Here is a 19,734-nt window from a genome sequence, read left to right on the forward strand (position 1 = left end):
CAGGCCGGAGCTGGGAAACACCATCTCACAAGTGCCATGTAGTCAACTCCTGAACTGTGGTGGGTCACAAACTGGGTAAGTGTTTTAAAAATCATTTTAGCCAACTAAAACCATTTCATTTTATTAATTATTTTTAATTGTTAGTTTTATTTTTTAATGTGAAGGAATAGAGTGCCCCGGGTTCCAGTGACACAGAGCTGTTGACTTCTCTGGTATAAAGCAGATTCACTGGGCACCTATCTTAAAATTTGAGGTACTACTGGTCAAAACTAATTAAAGATGCTATGATGGCTAGGAGAGGCTAAGGGAATACCACAGAGGAAATTAAAAATAAAAGCTATTATAAATATTATTTATTTGCAATCATTGTTCAGACAGTATTAACTGAAAACAGCCTCAGTATTAAGATGTAATTTACCATTCACAGTAAAAGAGAATTTCTGTCCAAAGAGCTCACAATCTGGAGATGAAAAAGAGGAGAGGAAGACGACACAACACAGGACACGTAACTGCCACTGTAGAGAAGGGCTGTTGAAGAGAGTAGGTAACTTGCTGCAGGTTGCAAGCGGAGGGTACAGGAGGTCCCACTCAGTCGCAAATCCTGGTTTTGTTTCTGGCTGAAGTCAGTGTGGAGGGGAAAGCTCACCTGAGCCTTGCCAGAACCTGCCAACCCCAACAGTGACCACACAACTACAACCTTGAGACCAAGAAAAACAAAAAGCATCTTACGCTGTCTTGCACGTAACCTGTTTGAAGTTTAAATAAGAAATTAAAATGTCAAGGGTAATTTATGACTGTCTAGTGCATGACAAGGGATAACACAACAGTCATTAGACAGCAAAATGCAGCAGCTGAAAGTATCTCCAAAGTACACGTACAAAGGACAAAAGACTGAGTATTGTTTGGGCATGTGTTTTTCTGAGAAGCCCAAGCTAGTAAGGACATGAAGGAAGATAAAGACCTTTATAAGGAAAATGTGGTGAAGATCATGAGAGACCATGTGCACACATAGTTTCATGACAAGTAGAGTTTATGACTACATCTTTAGTCTTATGTCAACCCCAGACCCAAATGCTTCAACCCAGGTTTCCTAATTGTCCACATTACTTGTACTTTGGTTTCTTCTAATCTTTGCAGGAGAGAGAAAACTGGTCCTCCCATCAGAGAAGCACAGGCAGAAGGGGGAAAGGCTCCTACCACCAATGGGACACATCTACCTTAGGTCAAGGCCTCACTCCATGGCCACGGATGACGCTCACCACCATGACCAAGGGCAGCTCAGATAGGGCCCATGTGGCACTCCCCAGCCTGGGTTTCTGATGTCATCTGAAGTGATGCTGCCCATTTGCCCACAGTGGAAATGCTTATTTGTGTCTCTCTTCTCTACCACAGTGGCAGGAATGTTCTTGAGCATGAAACGTAACCATTCTGTGAAGTTTGAGGAAAGTATGTAATAAACACAATTTGTTATGGAGTGACTGATAGACATACAGCACAACTGCCTTCTCCTCACTGCCACAGGAAACTAGGTTAAAAAAATAATCCTCACAGACAAAATATAAAGCAAGGTTTTACTCAGCTCAGTACAACTTCTGTAATACTAAGAGTTGTATTTATTATTTCATTAAGCTGCAGTAACACAACTACAATAACATACATGCCATGACTTATTCTGTAAATCGATCATATTGGAAGTCCACTACATCGTGGCATATCTGCGGATCATGCAGTGGCTATGTTTGTGGTACATCAGTCTCCAAACATTAAAAAAAAAATCAGCAGCCCTTTGCTTAACAGATTTATAATGAGAATATCAATTAGGAATGGACTAATGGTGAATTTTAGCTCCTTTCCCTTCAGCAATTTATCTTAACACTAATTCTTTTCCTGTTCTCCAGTAGATCCGTTGCTGCTTGGGCTTTTCTCTTCTTCTTGCACCAGGGGTAACATCAGCAGACATTATCTACCACTGCTGTGAATACGCTGCAGCACTCAGGTACTGTGGGACCTGTTTTGCAGTGGGGTGCCCTTGATCAAACAGAACCAAAACCTTTCACAGCTTTTGTCTCTGTGTATGTAAATATTGAACAAAGCTGAACATTTGAACATAAATCGAGCCAAAGGCTACGATTTAACAGCTACCACAGTTAAGTGATCATACCTAACTATGGTTAACTGATCATGATCAACAGACTTTGTTTAACAGGGAGGCTGCCTCAGCTGACATGTATTTACAATATCAGCCTCTGCGAACATTTTAAAACATTCTTAACAACATTGTCACTGATAAACTATTTAATATCTGGAGACTGTTGATTACGTGTAATTTCTTCATGCTCAACCATGAGACTGCCACTACTGGCTCTCGTGACACTGTCATATGATGGAGGAAAGGATGCTGAGGACAAAGTTTCAGACTTCTCAGGACTCCTACCATAGTTTTCATCCCTTATAGATGCAATAAGTCCGTCTTTTTCTGGAGCAGCACCTCCAAGAGTGTCACCACTGCAAGTTCTGTGATGGTACAGGTAAGAAGCCTGCTTCATGGAGCGCAGATGACTCCTGTAGGCACGCTGGATCACAGTGGCGGAAGCTTCCTCTTGTCTGTGTCTGAGAGTAGTGGAGATTGGCTCATAGGATTTTTTGGATGGATTGGCAGCCATGAACTTCTCCTCCATTTGTACTTTAAGAGTATCCAGCTCCCCAGAATCTCCTAACACTCTTTTGGTAAAAGCAAACAAGATATCCAAGCAGTGGATCCTATCTCCACTGACCATAGGCAGGTCCATTGCTATGAGTTCAACTTTGTTTGGTTTTGGTACACGTAAAGGTTCAGCCAGAGCATCTGCAAAGTCTGAAAGTGCAGAGAAAGTTATAAACTGAGTTGCCTCAGGATCAAACTTCTCCCAGATTTCATAAAAGATGTCAAAGTCATCTTCCCCTAAAGGCTCTGTACTTTCCTCAGTAGCAGCATTGAAGTTCTCCAGAATAACAGCTATATACATGTTTACAACGATGAGAAACGATATAATGATGTAACTTACAAAATAAATAATACCTATGGCAGGTTTACCACATTCACCTATAGTACCATTTATGTTTGGATCACAGTACGGTGGCCCAGTGTTTAAAATAGGACTGAGAAGACCATCCCAGCCAGCTGACGTGGTGATTTGGAAGAGACAGAGCATGCTGTTAGGAAAGGTTTGGAAATTGAACATATCGTCAATGCCATCTTCCATCTTCACATAGGCAAAGTTAGCCATGCCAAAAATAGCATAAATGAACATGACCAGAAAAAGCAAGAGGCCAATGTTAAATAGAGCAGGTAGGGACATCATTAACGCAAAAAGCAGAGTTCGAATTCCTTTGGCAGCCCGGATGAGTCTCAGTATTCGTCCAATCCGAGCCAAGCGAATGACCTTGAAGAGTGTAGGTGGTAAGAAACTTTCAAATGCTTTAACAATGCCAGAAAGCAGTAAGACTAAAATGGAAAGGATAACAACTGGTTAGAATATCACATTTCTGCTTAACTAGTAAGTAGGATGAAATTATAATATCTGTACAGTTGAAAAATATCTGATGTGTGTGTGTGCTAAGACCCTAACAGAGCAACTTTTAATAGATGTTAGAGTTGAAAAAAAAGCTGTAGAAATCAGCAATTTTGAACTACATTCTTCAGCCACCAGAAGATAGTACCCGTTGCACTAAGGATGGCAAACACTTTTCTATGCACAGCTTCAAATACCCATATCGGTCGACACTCGTTGACTGATGGTTTTCTTTGGCACTGGTTGCATGAATACTTCAGCAGGTGCAGGTTATGTATTTACCTTCTAAATGTGACTTCAAATACTGACACTACAAAGCTAAACTAAGAAAATAAGATATAATAACAATGTCATGGTCATCATTTAGATAATATCCTCAAGATATGTATAAGCAAACCCAGTGATGAACATAGAAGTTGTGCATGCCACTCTACAATGGCTTTTAGTTCATTCAGGGACATAGCTACACATGGATGTTATTTTGTCCTTAGTTTGCATGAAAAAATGACAGATCTAATAGCACTAGAAGAGGTTTGACATTTCTAAGTTTAGATGTTTTGGATACGTTTTTCTGAATTTCCACTCCAGGAACTTCATTTCTCAAGGAAGAGCCATATTCTTACTGGAATCTTACTTACCCAAAACATAAGTCATGAAAAAAGAAACAAAATCTTTTTCTTCCCTTAATTGCCTTCTGCTATTTTGGCAGTACTGACCCTAGGAATAGTTAAATTGGCAGAAAGCTCAAACTGGCAGAAGAGCTCTTTACCCCATTCTTCCATTGCAATCCCTTCAAATAAAAGCTAATATATTTGTGTTGTTCTTTTCGATCCTGTTACACAGTGTGAACCCTTATTTTCAACCAGCTATTTCCAGAAACTGAATTCTATAGTCTATCTAATTCCAGTCTTCATATTCTCTATATATTTCAATTCTGTTACAAACACAGATGACAAAACCCAGCAATTTTTATCTGATCGAAGATTTCTTAGTTGGGACTAAATCTGTAACAATGGAAATTATCACATAATGTGGTACTGGCATGATGGGTTATTCATTCTGTCTTTCAGACTAGGAAAAACCAATCTAAAGAACCACTATGAAAGATTTTACATAACACAGCCACCTTTTTTTAAAAAAGACTTTTATTAAAAGAAAATAGCGGAAATTTAAAAAAATCTTATTTCATATTATTTTAATATAATCATGGTGGGGTTTTTAGTTCTTTTTCCTCAAGACTTTACAGTATTATGTTTTCCATTTCAACATCCGTTTGCAGTTGATAAATTTTAACTATTTTTTTCTTAAGAGAATAATAAATGATTTAGTAAAGAATTTGCCAAACCAATTTTACTTACCAATAAGTGACATGGTCACAACAACTAAATCAAATATGTTCCAGGCATTTGAGAAATAGTACTGCCTCAGAGCCACCAATTTCAGTACACATTCTGCAGTAAAGATGGCAATGAAGAGTATATTGATTTTGCTCAGGATGTTAGTCTTAGTTTGACTTTGCTCATAGGTTTCCACCATCATGGTGATCATGTTAAGGCAGATGAGAATCATGATTACAACATCAAAGGCCTGGCGTGTTACAATGTCAAAAAGGAACCGTTGGTATCTGTTCTAGAAGAAAAAAAATACATCTGGCATCAGTTATGAAAGTAGGGAGTACTTATCCGTACACGTTTCTAACAGCTCCAATTTTTATGTTGTCATTCAGCTATGGTGAAGTCAGAGAAATTTGAGAAAGGCAGAACGTAAAAATGACATTAAAAATCCCTTCCCATTATGAAGTTTAATCAGTTCCAAGGTGAACGTAAAACCCGGCAATATTTATGCAGAGAACTTAATAAATACTTAACCTGTAAAATCTTCCAGTGTAACTTTTTGGTATGGAACTGACTTGAGAGCACCGTCTGAGTATCAGTGTAAAGACGGTATAAATAATTTATATGCAATATATAAACATATGCACTTTTCAGTGAATTAAATTGCACTTTTGCAATGCATTTTCCTTTAGAAGAATTCAGACAGTCTTACCAGTGGTCTTGGAATGGGTTTTTGAGGTTTCTTGGATCCCAACTTTTTCATTGCATTGTAATATTTTTTCTGTTCTTCTGTCATAAAGATATCTTCCCCACCTAAGTATATAAGGAAATGTCACCGTTATTTGGTGAGAAAGCAGCACTATTGTAGTTACAAAGTCTAAAATGCTGGAAACTAACATTCCTTCCTTTCTCACATCTTGCTGGTACTAGCCCTCTTCATAATGCGTAACTGTGTCCAAAAAAACAGAGTGGCACAAACCACACATTCACAGAGCAGAAGTCCTGGGGTGAAACCCAGCTAGCTCAGAAAGCATGAAAGCAAAGGACCTACTGAAAACCTGGACAGGAACAAACCTTCCCCTGGCTTCCCACATGCTGTTCTTGTTGAATATCCAAAATACTTCTCAGAGCATCCGTACCAGACCACTTTCTAAATAATGAATCTCCTGTCATGCTCAGTTCCCAAAAAGGACAAAAATTTTAAGGGCTGCAGAGAAGATGTCATTGCCTTCGATATGTGGGGAAAGAGCTGGGTGGTCAGGTTACAGGGGAAAAGATAGGAGGAAGAAACTCACCCCAGGTGTTACTTCTGCTAACTTAGTTACTAATGTTCTTATAAATGCCAAAAGAAGTTTTAGATTCTATGTATAGCAAGGACCTTGTTCTCTAAAGATAGCATTCCTCAAGATACAGTAGGTGCCTGGGAGCACAACCAATACACTTATCTTTTTCTTTTGTTGGTTGAAGTTGTCAATAATAACACCAACAAAGAGATTCAGGATAAAGAAAGATCCAAAGATGATGAAGATCACAAAGTAGAGATACATAAATATATTGTGCTCCATTTGCGGCTGCTCATTTTTCTGCAGGAAAGAGAAGCAGCATGAAAAATAACCAATAACAACATGGGCCCAATTCAGAATAATCTTCATATAGCAGATCCTCTCACAAATTGATTCCGGGAGGAACTAAGATTTACAGCCCTACTGCTAATTCTGATGAAATTGGTATAGTTTAAAACTTCTAATAGCGCATAACACAAAATATCATATGTATACGACACTTTTGGAAAGGGAACGAAATGGTGGGGAAAAGTAACATTCATACTGTGGCTACTAGATGCATCAGAATTCTAGGACCTCGTAGGGACGTTATTGCTCAGATGCTGACTACTATCCCTTTTGAAATTAAACATGGAACTTACGAAATGATACACCAAGCACAACACCTGAGAGATAAATAACCAGAAAATACAGCTCAAAAAAATTGTACTACAAAGTGTTTATGCTATGACAACTTGTTAATTTGATTTCTTTTACAATGTTTATGTAGTTTCTGGCTAAATCATTGCAGAACAGGATAATTTAATTCATACTGATATTGAATATATTTGCACTGAAAAACTTGTAGAGCAAAACTTAGTCTTTGACTAATGGTGAATGAGGTTTACTTTTATTTTAAATTTCTTTTTTTCACAAAAGCTGATTGTTGTGGGGTTATTTTCTTTTCAAACCTGACTTAAAATCCTACCGTTTGCAGTTGATTGAGGTCCTACTAAAGTCAATAGAAACAATTACTGAATTGGACATTCTTGACATGATTTTCACAAGCATTTCAGAAGCATCAGTTCAGCTTCTTCCAATAAGAATAGGAGCTGTAAATTGCTCAGTACTTGAAAAATCAAGCAAACTATTTAGAATTCTAATTCCAAGCTCTTGCCATTAAAAACCTTGGCCTAGATATGTTTTTCTCTTCTTAGCAAAAAACTTCTTCTATGACTATTATGGATAAAAACAAAATGAGAACAAGAAAAATAGTTTTTCAAATTGAAACGCAAAAAACCCCATTGAAACACACAAAAGAAAAATTTCATATGTGGTTACTTTTAAAATTATTTGATTCTTTGAACTCATAATCAAATTAAGATAGCCTCTTCATTTCAATTTTTTTGCCTCCAAAGACATACCACTTTGTTCTCTACAACATTGGATGATACTTCTGATAAGACAGCAAACGTGGCTGGCAATTATAAACAGTAGGAAAAATAGTACTAGTGATGCCTGACAATGTATTTTAAATGGTTGCTTAGCCACAATGGCTTGATTCTTGATGAAGTTTGGTTTTATGTTTTGAAGTGGAATTTAAACTGTGTTACTGTAAAACATTCAGGTTTAGTCCAAGCTTGAGTTTCATAAAAGAAGATTTGTGAAGGTAGGTGCCTCCATGTGAGTGGGAACTCTGAACTCCCCTGCCAGCTGATGGACATCCAGTTATTAGTAGAGTCAATGTAATATAAAGAGGTGCTCAGCTGAACGATATAGATATCCAGGGTGAGCTGAAATGCTCCCTAGATCCCTCTGAGCATATTGACTAGATCTCCATTAACCATACAGGGCACTTGGAGGTGAACTCACATGGAGACCTTACAGTATAGGCAGCTGCATTTGGGTGAGTGGATCTGGAGTTGAATGCCGCTCCCCGTTACAACAGATGAGGACACTATGAGTCATTCACAGATGAAATGTTTACATCAGCTGATAAAAATAATTACTGGAAAGATTTAGCACAAACAGCAGATATAAAAGTGCAAAAATCATAACGCTTTTGTGGAAAGCAGTAGCATTAAAAAAAATATAGATTGAATATAGTGACTGACCTCTCGTGAATCTACTGCCGCATACATGATGTCCGTCCAACCTTTAAATGTTGCCTAGAATGAGAGATTATGGAAAACACGTTGAACTTTCAGGGTAAAAGTCTTCACATCATTTGCAATATCCAAATGACACTGACTAAGTAAGAGCCTTTGGTATGGTCACATAGCACCAAGCTCTGACTTTAGGAAAACTTGCCCCTGCTGTACGTGTGGCATTCTCAGCCTTATCAGGATGTGAAAGCTTGCTAGGGTGGGACAGAACATGTTGTCCTAGGATGCTGACAGGGCAAACCTTCACTAGCATGGTCTACTAAAGGCCTTACAACCCTCATGGCTGAAAAAAATCTGTATTATGGAAGATTAGTTCAGTATTTGCCCCAGATTTCCTTTTGAGATTGACTCAGCTCTCAGTCTCAGGAACCTGCTGGAGGCTGAAACAGCACTTGTCCACCAGATGCTTACTTTATCACCTGGAAAATCACAGCGGGATCTAATTTGTCCCCCTATTTCCATTTGTGCGCACGAACAGCACTGGTGTTTGAACAGCCAGCTACAAGAGAAGAGCAGGCTGTATGATACCACTCTTTTCCATCACCCACAGAGATGAGTTAGGAGTTGACAGGAGGTCAAGCCCATCTGACATAGTGAAGCCAAGCAGCACTTACCACCTGAAGAAGAGCCAGGTAGCCAGAGCCAACATTATCAAAGTTGACTTTAAGGTTGACCCAGAATATTTTTCCTGTGTTATTATACATTCTACAGTCTGTTATGTTATCGATCAAGCTATTTAATTCTGAATCTTCTTCTGTCACATTGACACATTTCCCAAATTTCCCAGCAAACAGGTTCACTCCCATGATGCTAAAGATGAGCCAGAAGATGAGGCAGACGAGCAGAACATTCATGATGGAAGGGATGGCTCCCACGAGGGCGTTGACCACCACCTTGGGTGAAATGGGAGAGGAAAAATACACTTACACAAAGATGGGCTCAAGTATTTGCTCAGTGCAATAAGCAGTCACTTAGTCATCTCAGCAAACAGAAACCTAACGTTTTCCATGTAAATACTAGTCAGAGCTGGCATGGGTACCTTGAACAAAGATTCAAAGGTCCATAGTATCTCTTAGGCTTTCAAAGGAATAGTTGATATTTTTTGGGCTGCTGTGAGCCACTACTGCATAAGTGTACTACAACGTGAGTCCATCCTCTTTTGATGACTTTCCCTTGGTTTTGACTTTCCCATTTCCCTTTGTTGTCTGTTTTAAACTTTTATAACATAAAATTTCTGAAGTATTCATCCATGAGCACTAGTGCAGAGGACTGTATTATTAAGACTGTAGAAAGTAGTTTTTAAAAGGACCAGTAATAACTCTCCACTATTTGTATTTTGCTAGATCTATTATTTTTAGTAGATTATGATTTTGTTTGGCATCTATAACCATGAGCTCGGTACTTTTTCTGTACTAGGTACTGTACAATCACAGAAAATGTCCATGTAGGTTTTAAGTGCATGCTGAGACATAACAGATTGCTTCATAAAATGGGGCAATGTAAGGAAACGATGAAAATATATCTTTGAGTTTCACAGTGAAGGCAATGAACTCAGCAGTCAGGTAGCAAAGAAGAACTTGATGGACCAGAAGAAAAATGAAAAAGCTTTGTGAAGGTTTTTGGAGACCATGTCACACACATTCTGCAGAGCAAGACAGAAAGTATGATGGTACCCATTTCAAAATTGACTCCAGACATGGAAATTTTGATACATTCTGTTAATTAATTTAATGCATTTTCTCTCTGCCTTCACAGTGACAAGACTGCAATCAGAGAGCTTTCAGTTTCACTTCCAGAAGATATCCAAAAGCAATCTCTATCTCAGCTGCATTGAGGCTGCATTCCTGTGTAAACATGTGACAGTGATGCCATTTGTATTTCTACCATCCGTTTTCACATGTCAGAGTATATTCCATAGACCAGACTTTTGCCCAAGTAGCACTGTGGTTATCACGCTGTTTCACATTGAAGCGTACGGATGTGTTTTGCATATGGCTGAGGGAATCTTTCCCTGCATTTGCACAATGGTAGATTTGTAATTAAATGTAATTGATGTCCAGCAGCTTCACATTTTTCCAGGTGCTCCTTTGATGGAAAAGGCAGCGAATATTTTACAGACAAACACTCCTGCTTTTTGAAAGGATACGTCTATTTGGAACAATAATTTGAGCAAAGTACCTCTTAATAATCTAAAGTTTTTGTAAATCAATCCAGTAAATACTTGCAAAACAGAGGTGATTCCTCTGAATTAGCTTGCCGTTACACTTCAAAAATGACAATTGTGCTCACAGTTCTTATTCTCTATTTCATTTTCGGCTATCTCATTAAAGACAGGAACACAAGAATGACTGAGCAGCAATGGAACAAAGTTCTGCCTAGTCTAGTTTTAGTTTCAACGGCACTTGGGATTGATCACTCAAGGAAAGTCTGTAAGGAGCAGCCAAGTACGGAGAAGCACAGCAAAGGCGCCTTTTAAAAATTCATTTTATAGGTCCTAAGCTGAACTTGGGGTAGAAATGTAAACTTCATAAAGACACAGTCACGAGTTACGAACCTGTTAAGTGCTTATTAGTACTGACAGGCTTTAATTTGTATTCACTCTTACCCTCATCCCTTCAAATCGTGACAATGCTCTTAAGGGTCTCAGAGCTCGGAGAGTCCTAAGAGATTTCATCGGGCCAAATGAACTGCCGAAGAGGTTTATTAAAGAGACCTGAATGGGAAGACAAAAGAAAGTATTAGCAATGTCCTGCTATCTGTTTCCTTTACTCCTGTTTTTAAAAAAATAGATCAAATCTTCCCATATTTTCAGTGCCCAGAGTGCCATATCCTGAAACCATCATTAAAGGAGGTAAGAGTACTGTCATAGCTTCGCATTCAGAAAACAGTCAGTGATTCTGCTACTGCCTCCTGCATCAGGACCCGCGTAGAAATGCCAAAGGCAGAACTTACGCCTACAATAAGGAAGTCCAGCCAGCACCAGGCATTGGTGAAATACTTCTTGAAGCCGTAAGCCACCCATTTCAGGAGCATCTCCAGAACAAAGACGAAAGTGAACATTTTGTCAAGAAATGCCAACATAATTTTAATGTTTCTTCTCTCATTTATATGGATGTCTTCAAATACCTGAAATCATAATATATAAATCAATGGCAAAAGTCAGACATGAGCTTTATAAAATGAAACTCTAGCATCCTTAAGACTCCTTCATCATTCAGTATGTGTTTTACACTGATCTAAACCCCATCTTTTACTCAAATCTGTGTCAGCTGATAAACTTGTAATGCTCCCTGTCCCTTCTCTTTGTTTTTGTCTATGTATTACACCCCTGTGGACACACATCATGCACACTGGGATCCTAGGAAGAAAGTATAAACTTCTCGAAATGAATTTCTAAAAATATACTTTCAAGAGAACCAATTTTTTAGTATTAAGAGTAGTTTATTTGTTTTAATGACATAAAAAAAATAATTTCCCAACTGTGAAATAACTTCCAGAGAAAGCCAGAAAAAATCCAGTATAGAGCCAGAATAGGAACAGGAGAGTTACATATTTTTAGCATTGTTCACTCTTTCTCATAATTTGTAATAATATGAATAATAAATTCACAGTAATTGCAATAGTGAATAAATGACTGCTACGTGAAGCCTCTTCTTTTTTCTCCTGATAAGTTCAAAGATATTCACTGTTTTTCTGCTAAAAACAACTTCTCTTGTTGCAAATTAAAGCTAAAAATTCTTCTAAGTAAATACATGAAATTGTGCTACACTAACCAGGGCTCCACTGCTCAGAAGGATCATGAATATGATAAAGGATTCAAACCAGGCGTGTTCGACAATCTGGTAGCAGGTTTTTCTCAGATTCCACCATGTTTCTCCTCCAAACTTCATGGCACTACCCACATAACAATGAAAGTATCGCACACAACCTGAAAGTGAGACACGGCAATGAATGTACGGAATGAATGTACATGTATGTGAAGGGTTGCTCAAGAAACTTCTTGCAGCAGGGGAAAGTCCATGGTCACATTAACTGCATCATTGTTGGTTTTTTTTTCTTCCATGTTTTGCCATGAGAAAAAAAAGGAAACATCTAATTTTGTTTGCCTTGTAACTCCTATTTATATACATATAAAGTAGGTGGAGCCCCTTTGGACAACTTTCCATTGTTTCAAGATATTTCTGAGACACTGGACACGTCTCAGTAACCTGCTGTTTGGGCACAAAAAACTTCAGGGCCATGGGAAGAGTCTTGATGTTACAAAAGCCTTTCTCAGTTTCTGCACACACTGTTTGGAAAACAGAGACGAGAGACCCCAGAACAAAAAGGCTCGGAGACAGAGGAGGTAAACAGTTGTCTTCAATATTGCAGCATTATACCCTGCCTTGCAAGGTCTATTGATTTATTTGTTTGATTCTGAATGTATGGAGTGATTTTACATCACATAACTTGCAAGAATGTGTCGTATTCTCGGATCCATAGAAGGAGACATCTCCTTTCAAGCTTACCACGCTGCTTCTTATAACAGACGGTGAAGCCAGGACCACCTACTGTTTCCTGCCCACCCCATTACAAAATCCTGGATTTGATTACTTACTAATTTTGCCAAGAATTAACTCATTTTGGCTAACACTTTCCTTGCTGTGTGCTCTAAGCTAATTCATGTTTTCATTATCATGAAAAATATCAGTCAGAAGGCTACTGCCATTAATGAGTATGGAAAAAAATACTGTATATGTGTGTCGTGTATATATATGAGATATCTTATACACACATATCTCTTATACACACATATATCATATATATAACTCATATATATAATAGGATGTAATATATGCAAAAAATTCTGATCATCTTACTTTCAGTAATCCCAGTTTCCCCAGTAATGTGGATCTGGGATTTGAGACGAGGCAGGGAATGGCACTTGCATAAGATAGGGACTTCTTTTGTGCAGAAACCTGTGTTAGATACAGATTTGCTGCACCTTCAGTTGAGTTGTCTAACGGTTTGCAGGCATACTCCAGCCTGGGACTACAGAGCACAAAACAAGACATTTCACATTTCTCTGGAGCAGGGAAAGAGGAAAAAAAGATTTTTTTTTTTTTTTTTTTTTTTTTTTTTTATTTCTTCTGTTCTCATGGCTGTACTGGCAAAAAAATGCCATTGATAAAGTAGTTTTGGAAAAAAAAAAAAAACTGTAGCTCAGAAATCTAACATCTGTATTATTAATGCAATATTTGTGCTTTTTTTCCTGGAGAAAGCAAACAGAAATCATAGAATCATTAAGGTTGGAAAAGACCTCTAAGATCATCGAGTCCAACCATCAACCCAACACCACCATGCCCACTAAACCATGTCCCTAAGCACCTCATCTACATGTCTTTTAAATACCTCCAGGGATGGGGACTCAACCACTTCCCTGGGCAGCCTCTTCCAATGTTTAACCACTCTTTCAGTAAAGAAATTTTTCCTCATGTCCAATCTAAACCTCCCCTGGCGCAACTTGCTTGTTGCCTATCACTCATTACTTGGGAGAAGAGACCAACACCCACCTCGCTACAACCTCCTTTCAGGTAGTTGTAGAGAGCGATGAGGTCTCCCCTCAGCCTCCTTTTCTCCAGGCCAAACAACCCCAGTTCCCTCAGCCGCTCCTCATCAGACTTGTTCTCCAGACCCCTCACCAGCCTCGTTGCCCTTCTCTGGACACGCTCCATCAGCTATGGCTGATGCCATTGGCCTTCTTGGCCATTTGGGCACACTGCCGGCTCATGTTCAGCCGGCTGTCAACCAGCACCCCCAGGTCCTTTTCCGCCAGGCAGCTTTCCAGCCACTCTTCCCCAAGCCTGTAGCGCTGCATGGGGTTGTTATGGCCCAAGTGCAGGACCTGGCACAACACCTCTCTAGCTTTAAATAATTTCTACATGCTTCACTGTTATTGATTTGATCCTAAAACTGTACATTAGAAGTTTCATTGACCCAAAAAGGGCACAGGATTAAAAAAAAAAGCCAGTTTTGCAGAACAGGGCAGTGAGGGGATGGGTGTAATTACAGCCAGATTTAATTTATCTATGTTCTTATCAGATAAAATATCTAGGAAGGGTGCTTGAATGGGAAGGCGGTGATGAGAGAAAGGCTCTGCCTTTAAAAGCGGAGGAAGAAAGCAAGCTTCGCAGCAGGTCCCACAGCTCTCTGGGCTCCACATATGTGAGGCTGGAGAAGTCCCTCCTGTTCATTTTGCAATACAGAGAAGTTTGAACGGGTGGAAAACAACTGGATCAAAGAAAACTCAGGGAATGGGTAGAAACTGTGGTAGTCAGCCAGGCTGACTGAGTGATCAAAGAGCAAGTTGGAGCACCAAGAAGAATTTTGCCACAGTTATAATTTGTTTAATATAACACACTTGGAAGAAATGAGCCTCTAAACTGACTTCATGTAGTTTGTTCTCTCACAACTAATGCTGAGATTGCAGTGCTTACCCCTGGCTGTCAGTAGAGATTTTTCTCAAATAACTGTCACAAGAGCTATGTCTTTGCATCTTATGAAAGCTACGTGTTGTTACACATGTTTGGGTAGGAAGGATTCATAAAAGTACAATTTGTCACAGGATGTATTAAGTTAGATGTATGACGATTTGAGAAAGGATTCCCAGATTATCACCCAATAGAAATTCAACATCATCCTAGCAGCTTCTCTCTATTTCACTCCTTTGTTTGTTACAGAGATTATTCCTTGAATAGCATTTAATGAACAAACATTTGTACTGTTGCAAAGTATTAACAAAATCTGATGTGCCAAGTGCCTTGTTCCAATGGCCACTGTCAGGTGAGATCTGATCACATACACTTCTCTTATGTTAGTCCCCAAAAGTGACGTGGCTGCTGTCCAACAGCGTGAAATTCATCTCACTTCACTATAATAATCTCATCTTTTGGGGTTGGGTCTACGCTATTGCCCAGGTGGCAGTTAAAAACAATTGACTTTAAAGGTAAGGGGGTTTCTTTTTCAGGTGCCACGATCTCTCCGTTGACTAGACAGAGACAATGATTTGGTCTATTTATCCGATTTCCAGATAACTAAAATTAACTGAAAATAATCTCATCTTATTGGCCCAGCAGCACTAGAGAAACAAGTCTGGGTTTGAGTCTTCTCACTTTCCAGTAGTGAAATCATGAGCGCCTTACCTTCTGGAAAACATTTTTCTGGAGTCTTGAAGTCTTCAGCAAACTCTGGAATTTGCCTCAAAAGATCTTCAGGATTTCTCAGATCCACTGTGCTGCCTTCAGAAGAGCAGGCACTGTCAAACTACCGAGCAAAATAAGATCAGGTATCGATTCTTTCTACATTCAGCTCCAAATTAATAAGTTCATGGATGAACAAATAACATTCAAAATTAAAACTTGGCTATGTACTAATATTTCAGGTAGTGTTAGTAATGGAACAAACTTTGTGATTTTAAAAGTATGTGAGTTTAAAAGTACCAAAAGGTGCATTCAAATAGAGGCCAAAGCTATATAATTACAGTATCTATCTATATGAACCAGATTTAACTGCCTAATAAGCTGGTAAATAGAAGAGCTTTTAAATTGCTTATCAGTATATGTAGTCCTCAAAGCAGGATAAACTACTTGGGTTAAAACCATGAAATCATAGGAAAATGCGTTCAGACAGGAGAACCAGATAAATATATCTGGTATTGTATAAGGAACTGAAACACCCATGACAGTATTCCAATTTCTACTTCATAAATAGTGTCATACATTCTCCAGTGACAAAGCTTTTCACTATCCCATCACACCATATATAATGTATGATGAGTCAGCAGTTTATTACAAATTACCTATGCTGTTTTTGTTCTTTTATGTTTGCAGTCCTTTGTTACTTTTTTTAATGTATTCTTTATTCAAAATTATTCTAAAAATATTTTTAATTAGTAACTACTATCTTTAATGTCATAGTGAGAAACTTATTTAAAAGTATTACGTTTCTTGAAACTGAGGTAATTAGGACACAGGCAGACTTGCTGGAATTTCCCACTTGGAAGCATCTCTCTCTTTTAATGCCTTTTTTTTTTTTCCCTCCTCCTCTTTTTGTGTGGACTCAGATTTCAATAAATGGAAAATAGCAGAGGGAATTTTATAAGTTATTTATTTGAATCAAATTATTTTGTAGTTTTTCCATTTCCAAACACTCTCTTTTCTATACATACACTTTTCTTAAAAATCAATACCTAGAAACCCAGCACGGCTTCGGTTTCATTCACAGAATTCCGGCTCTGTCATTAACTAGCCAGACCAGCTACTGCGAGCTCAGAGCTGCTGCTGCCACTAAACTCCACTCCAGCAAATCCTTGAACAGAAATGTACCCGTGCTTGACTGGTATTGGAAAGTCAATGCCACAGAAAAAAAGTTGTTACCTCCTTTTGTTCTGGTGATGACGGTTCAACCTTCCTGTCCTTTCCCAGGTAAAGCACACTGAATTCTTCAGAGGAAAATCCTGATCCTTTACTCCAGCTGCCTGAATTTTTCCCTCTTTCTCCTCTTTGCCGCAGGTGATTTTCATCCTGAAAATAATCTGTGGGTTAGAGGGGGGTTTCTTTTCCCTTTTTGGGGGGTGGACAAGTTGGAAGGGAAAGAATGATAAGATATGCATTTCATTTAAAGTGGGGCTTTCCAGACAAAAATCATAAGATATGGTCATTTTGAGTCCCTGATTTTACCTAAGGGTAGAGAAAGGGAAGTTTTTCCCCATGGACATGCAGCAAACTAAGGAATTAGTATTTTAGTGAACTAGCCAAAAGGTAAGTGAGAATTGTTGCACAGGGCTTAAGATGGAAACTTAAAGTGAGAAATCTTGAGACCAGAACAGCAGACTTCTATGATTAAAATAGAGCTGAAAAATTCAGAGAAAGCAATGAAATAGGATGATAGATACTATTGTATAAGAAACATGACCTTAATAGAGTAATTATTAGAATAATATAGGGGTAGCTCTATTCTACACACAGCAAGGACAAATACAAAGAATGGACCAGAGTTATAAATTCATAATATGAGTCCATGATGATGTTCTTTAGGCAGAACATACTTTTTTTTTTTCCTCTCTCATGTAAATAGTGCCAAAATAGTTGGCATTGTTTACATAAATTTTTACATATTAAATTCCAAGTTCACAAAGGACTGACACAATTATCTACGGACAATCTACGGGCTATGTAATTACCTGTGTGTAACACACTGTGTCAGCTAGGAATTCCTGCAGCAAACCCAAAAATTTATAGTCTTTCTTTTAAGACCATGAAAGAATCTTGTTTTTTTTAAAAGACTAAGTGATAATTTACCCTCATTCTGAACATTCGCACTTTTGGTTCTAATTCAAAATTTGTTCCTCTGGAAATGGATCAACATACGCCACCCTGTTCTGCTAGAGACAGTCTTCTACCGTACATGCATTCCTCTCTATATATATATGATTCTACTGTTCCAACACAAATAAAGAAATTTATTACCTGTTTGCTGTATTCTATGTCTGTAAATGTACTCAGCTTATCATCATCTTCAAAACCCTCACTTGTATTCTCTGCCTCAGCAATAGGGACACAAACAAATACATTGGGATTGGTAATAAAATCTTCAAGACCTGAGCATTTGTCCCCATTTTTCTCAGCCCATTCATTATTGTAACTCTCTTTACAATTTTTTATTTTTTCACACTTGAATCCAAGTGGGTTCTGTGCAGTCAATTTGATTTTCTTCCTGTGTGCTTTCTTTATATGCCTGAGCTTTCCACAACAGGTATCCCATGTAACACTCTTCACAAAGTGAAATCCCTTGCGAATCCGAGCAAAGGCAATCCGAAGATTGTTCATCTCTCCATCATCCTCTGCTGTCTGGAGACAGTCGGTACTGAAGGAATTCAGCAGTAGTGCAATGAAAAGGTTGAGAACCTGAAAGTCATTGACATAATAATGAAGTTAAAAGTCAGGAGAGTAGCTTTCAGAAATCTAAATTCTAACTTTGAAGAACACAGATACTATCAAAGTTCAGTCTTACTGAGCAAGCCAAAACAAGGTAATAATGACATAACTATGACTGATCGCATTATGGTTGATGTTCTTGTGACCCTCTTCCCCCCAAAAGTTATTTAAAGTAGTAGATCTGTGCATGCCAAATGCATTATTTGGCCAAAATAACTTTTCAAAGGTTATGGTAGTAACAAAGGCTATGGTTATGGCTTTTCAATTTAATAATGTCTCCTCCTTCTTCAAACTAGAATTAAATCAGGCCTCTGTGGTGCTACATCCAAAATCCTGTGAGAATCAGATTCAGGCCCAGCAATTCCATCAAATCTGCAATACTGTCACAAAAATCAAAATCAAGAGAAGCTCGAAGTGAGGTTTCCTTCCTAGAAGAATTTATAAACCCCACTTTTTTTTTTTTTTTTTTTTTTTTTTTGAGAATGGGAGAATTTAATTTTTTTCTTATTGTTTCAGTTTGGGATGGGATCTATGTATCTTGATTCTTATCATGTCAGAACTGGGCAGATAACACCCCTGAGTCATCCAGGGACCACAGTCAGTGGAGAACATTAGCCCTCCAGAGACCAATTCATCCCATCTGTCTTACTTACTGACCTTCGGCTGGAATAAATCTCACTCTCAGATACCTCTCCGTTTCCTTTGATAATAAGAAAACCTAAACAAGGAGCGTAAGCTAAGCACTTAATTGTTTGACACTTAACATTATGTGATATGAATATCACTCACAGCATTTCACCACTGAAATCAATCATTGCGGTGTAGAACAGGCAGGACTTTAAAGCCGGGGATTTGGGATTCAGCCACGGAACAGATATTTCCCGTAAAGGACTGCCTAAACTTAATTCTCTTCAGTGGTTTCTTAAATTAAGGGAAGATTGGTATATGAATGATACTAAGAACGACATGCGAAACGAAACTACTAAAAAAAAGATTTTCATGATTTGGGCAGAAATGATGGAACAGGACCAGGAAAGCAGCCTGCCCCTTACGCCCCAGCACGGGTGCGCGAGGCTGTGTAGGGTAAGCCATAGCAAGAGCTAGCTCTTGGGTATAAACGTACTTAGACATGGTCAAAGGAAATCCTGATTTCAGTGATAAGAGTGTAGATTCTGCCATTTGCTGATAAAGAATTCAATACTTGCATGAGATCTTAAAAAAAAAATTAAAAAATAATTGATTTACAGAGGGACTTAAGCACTCAGCTCCATTAATTCAAGCAGGTAAGCCATAAGCCTTACCGATTATTTACATCCAAATCCCAAGGTGTGAAGAAACACAGTTGCCTGTATTGTATTTACTGCAAAGATATTCCTTGTCACATTGCCACATGAAAAGGTCAAGTGATGCTGTGTGTAAAGCACACAAAATGTGAAAATATGGGCAGA

The 19,734-nt window shown here is 38.4% G+C and overlaps 1 protein-coding gene across 1 annotated transcript in view; it reads right to left on the reverse strand.

Annotated features, from left to right (window-relative positions):
• Nucleotides 1-2,291: 2,291 nt before the first annotated feature.
• The window catches only part of LOC143157301 (sodium channel protein type 5 subunit alpha-like), a 35,749-nt gene continuing 18,306 nt past the window's right edge, over nucleotides 2,292-19,734 (reverse strand). The window contains exons 16-27 of the mRNA XM_076332122.1: nucleotides 17,819-18,256; nucleotides 16,727-16,873; nucleotides 15,494-15,614; nucleotides 12,086-12,240; nucleotides 11,265-11,438; nucleotides 10,918-11,025; nucleotides 8,927-9,205; nucleotides 8,262-8,315; nucleotides 6,327-6,468; nucleotides 5,598-5,698; nucleotides 4,910-5,180; nucleotides 2,292-3,484 (exon numbers count right to left, since the gene is read on the reverse strand). Coding sequence (XP_076188237.1) covers nucleotides 2,292-3,484; nucleotides 4,910-5,180; nucleotides 5,598-5,698; nucleotides 6,327-6,468; nucleotides 8,262-8,315; nucleotides 8,927-9,205; nucleotides 10,918-11,025; nucleotides 11,265-11,438; nucleotides 12,086-12,240; nucleotides 15,494-15,614; nucleotides 16,727-16,873; nucleotides 17,819-18,256 — 3,183 coding nt within the window. The remainder of the gene's footprint in view (nucleotides 3,485-4,909; nucleotides 5,181-5,597; nucleotides 5,699-6,326; nucleotides 6,469-8,261; nucleotides 8,316-8,926; nucleotides 9,206-10,917; nucleotides 11,026-11,264; nucleotides 11,439-12,085; nucleotides 12,241-15,493; nucleotides 15,615-16,726; nucleotides 16,874-17,818; nucleotides 18,257-19,734) is intronic.

Source organism: Aptenodytes patagonicus, chromosome 2, assembly GCF_965638725.1.
Source record: "Aptenodytes patagonicus chromosome 2, bAptPat1.pri.cur, whole genome shotgun sequence".
Classification (NCBI taxonomy): Eukaryota; Metazoa; Chordata; class Aves; order Sphenisciformes; family Spheniscidae; genus Aptenodytes; species Aptenodytes patagonicus.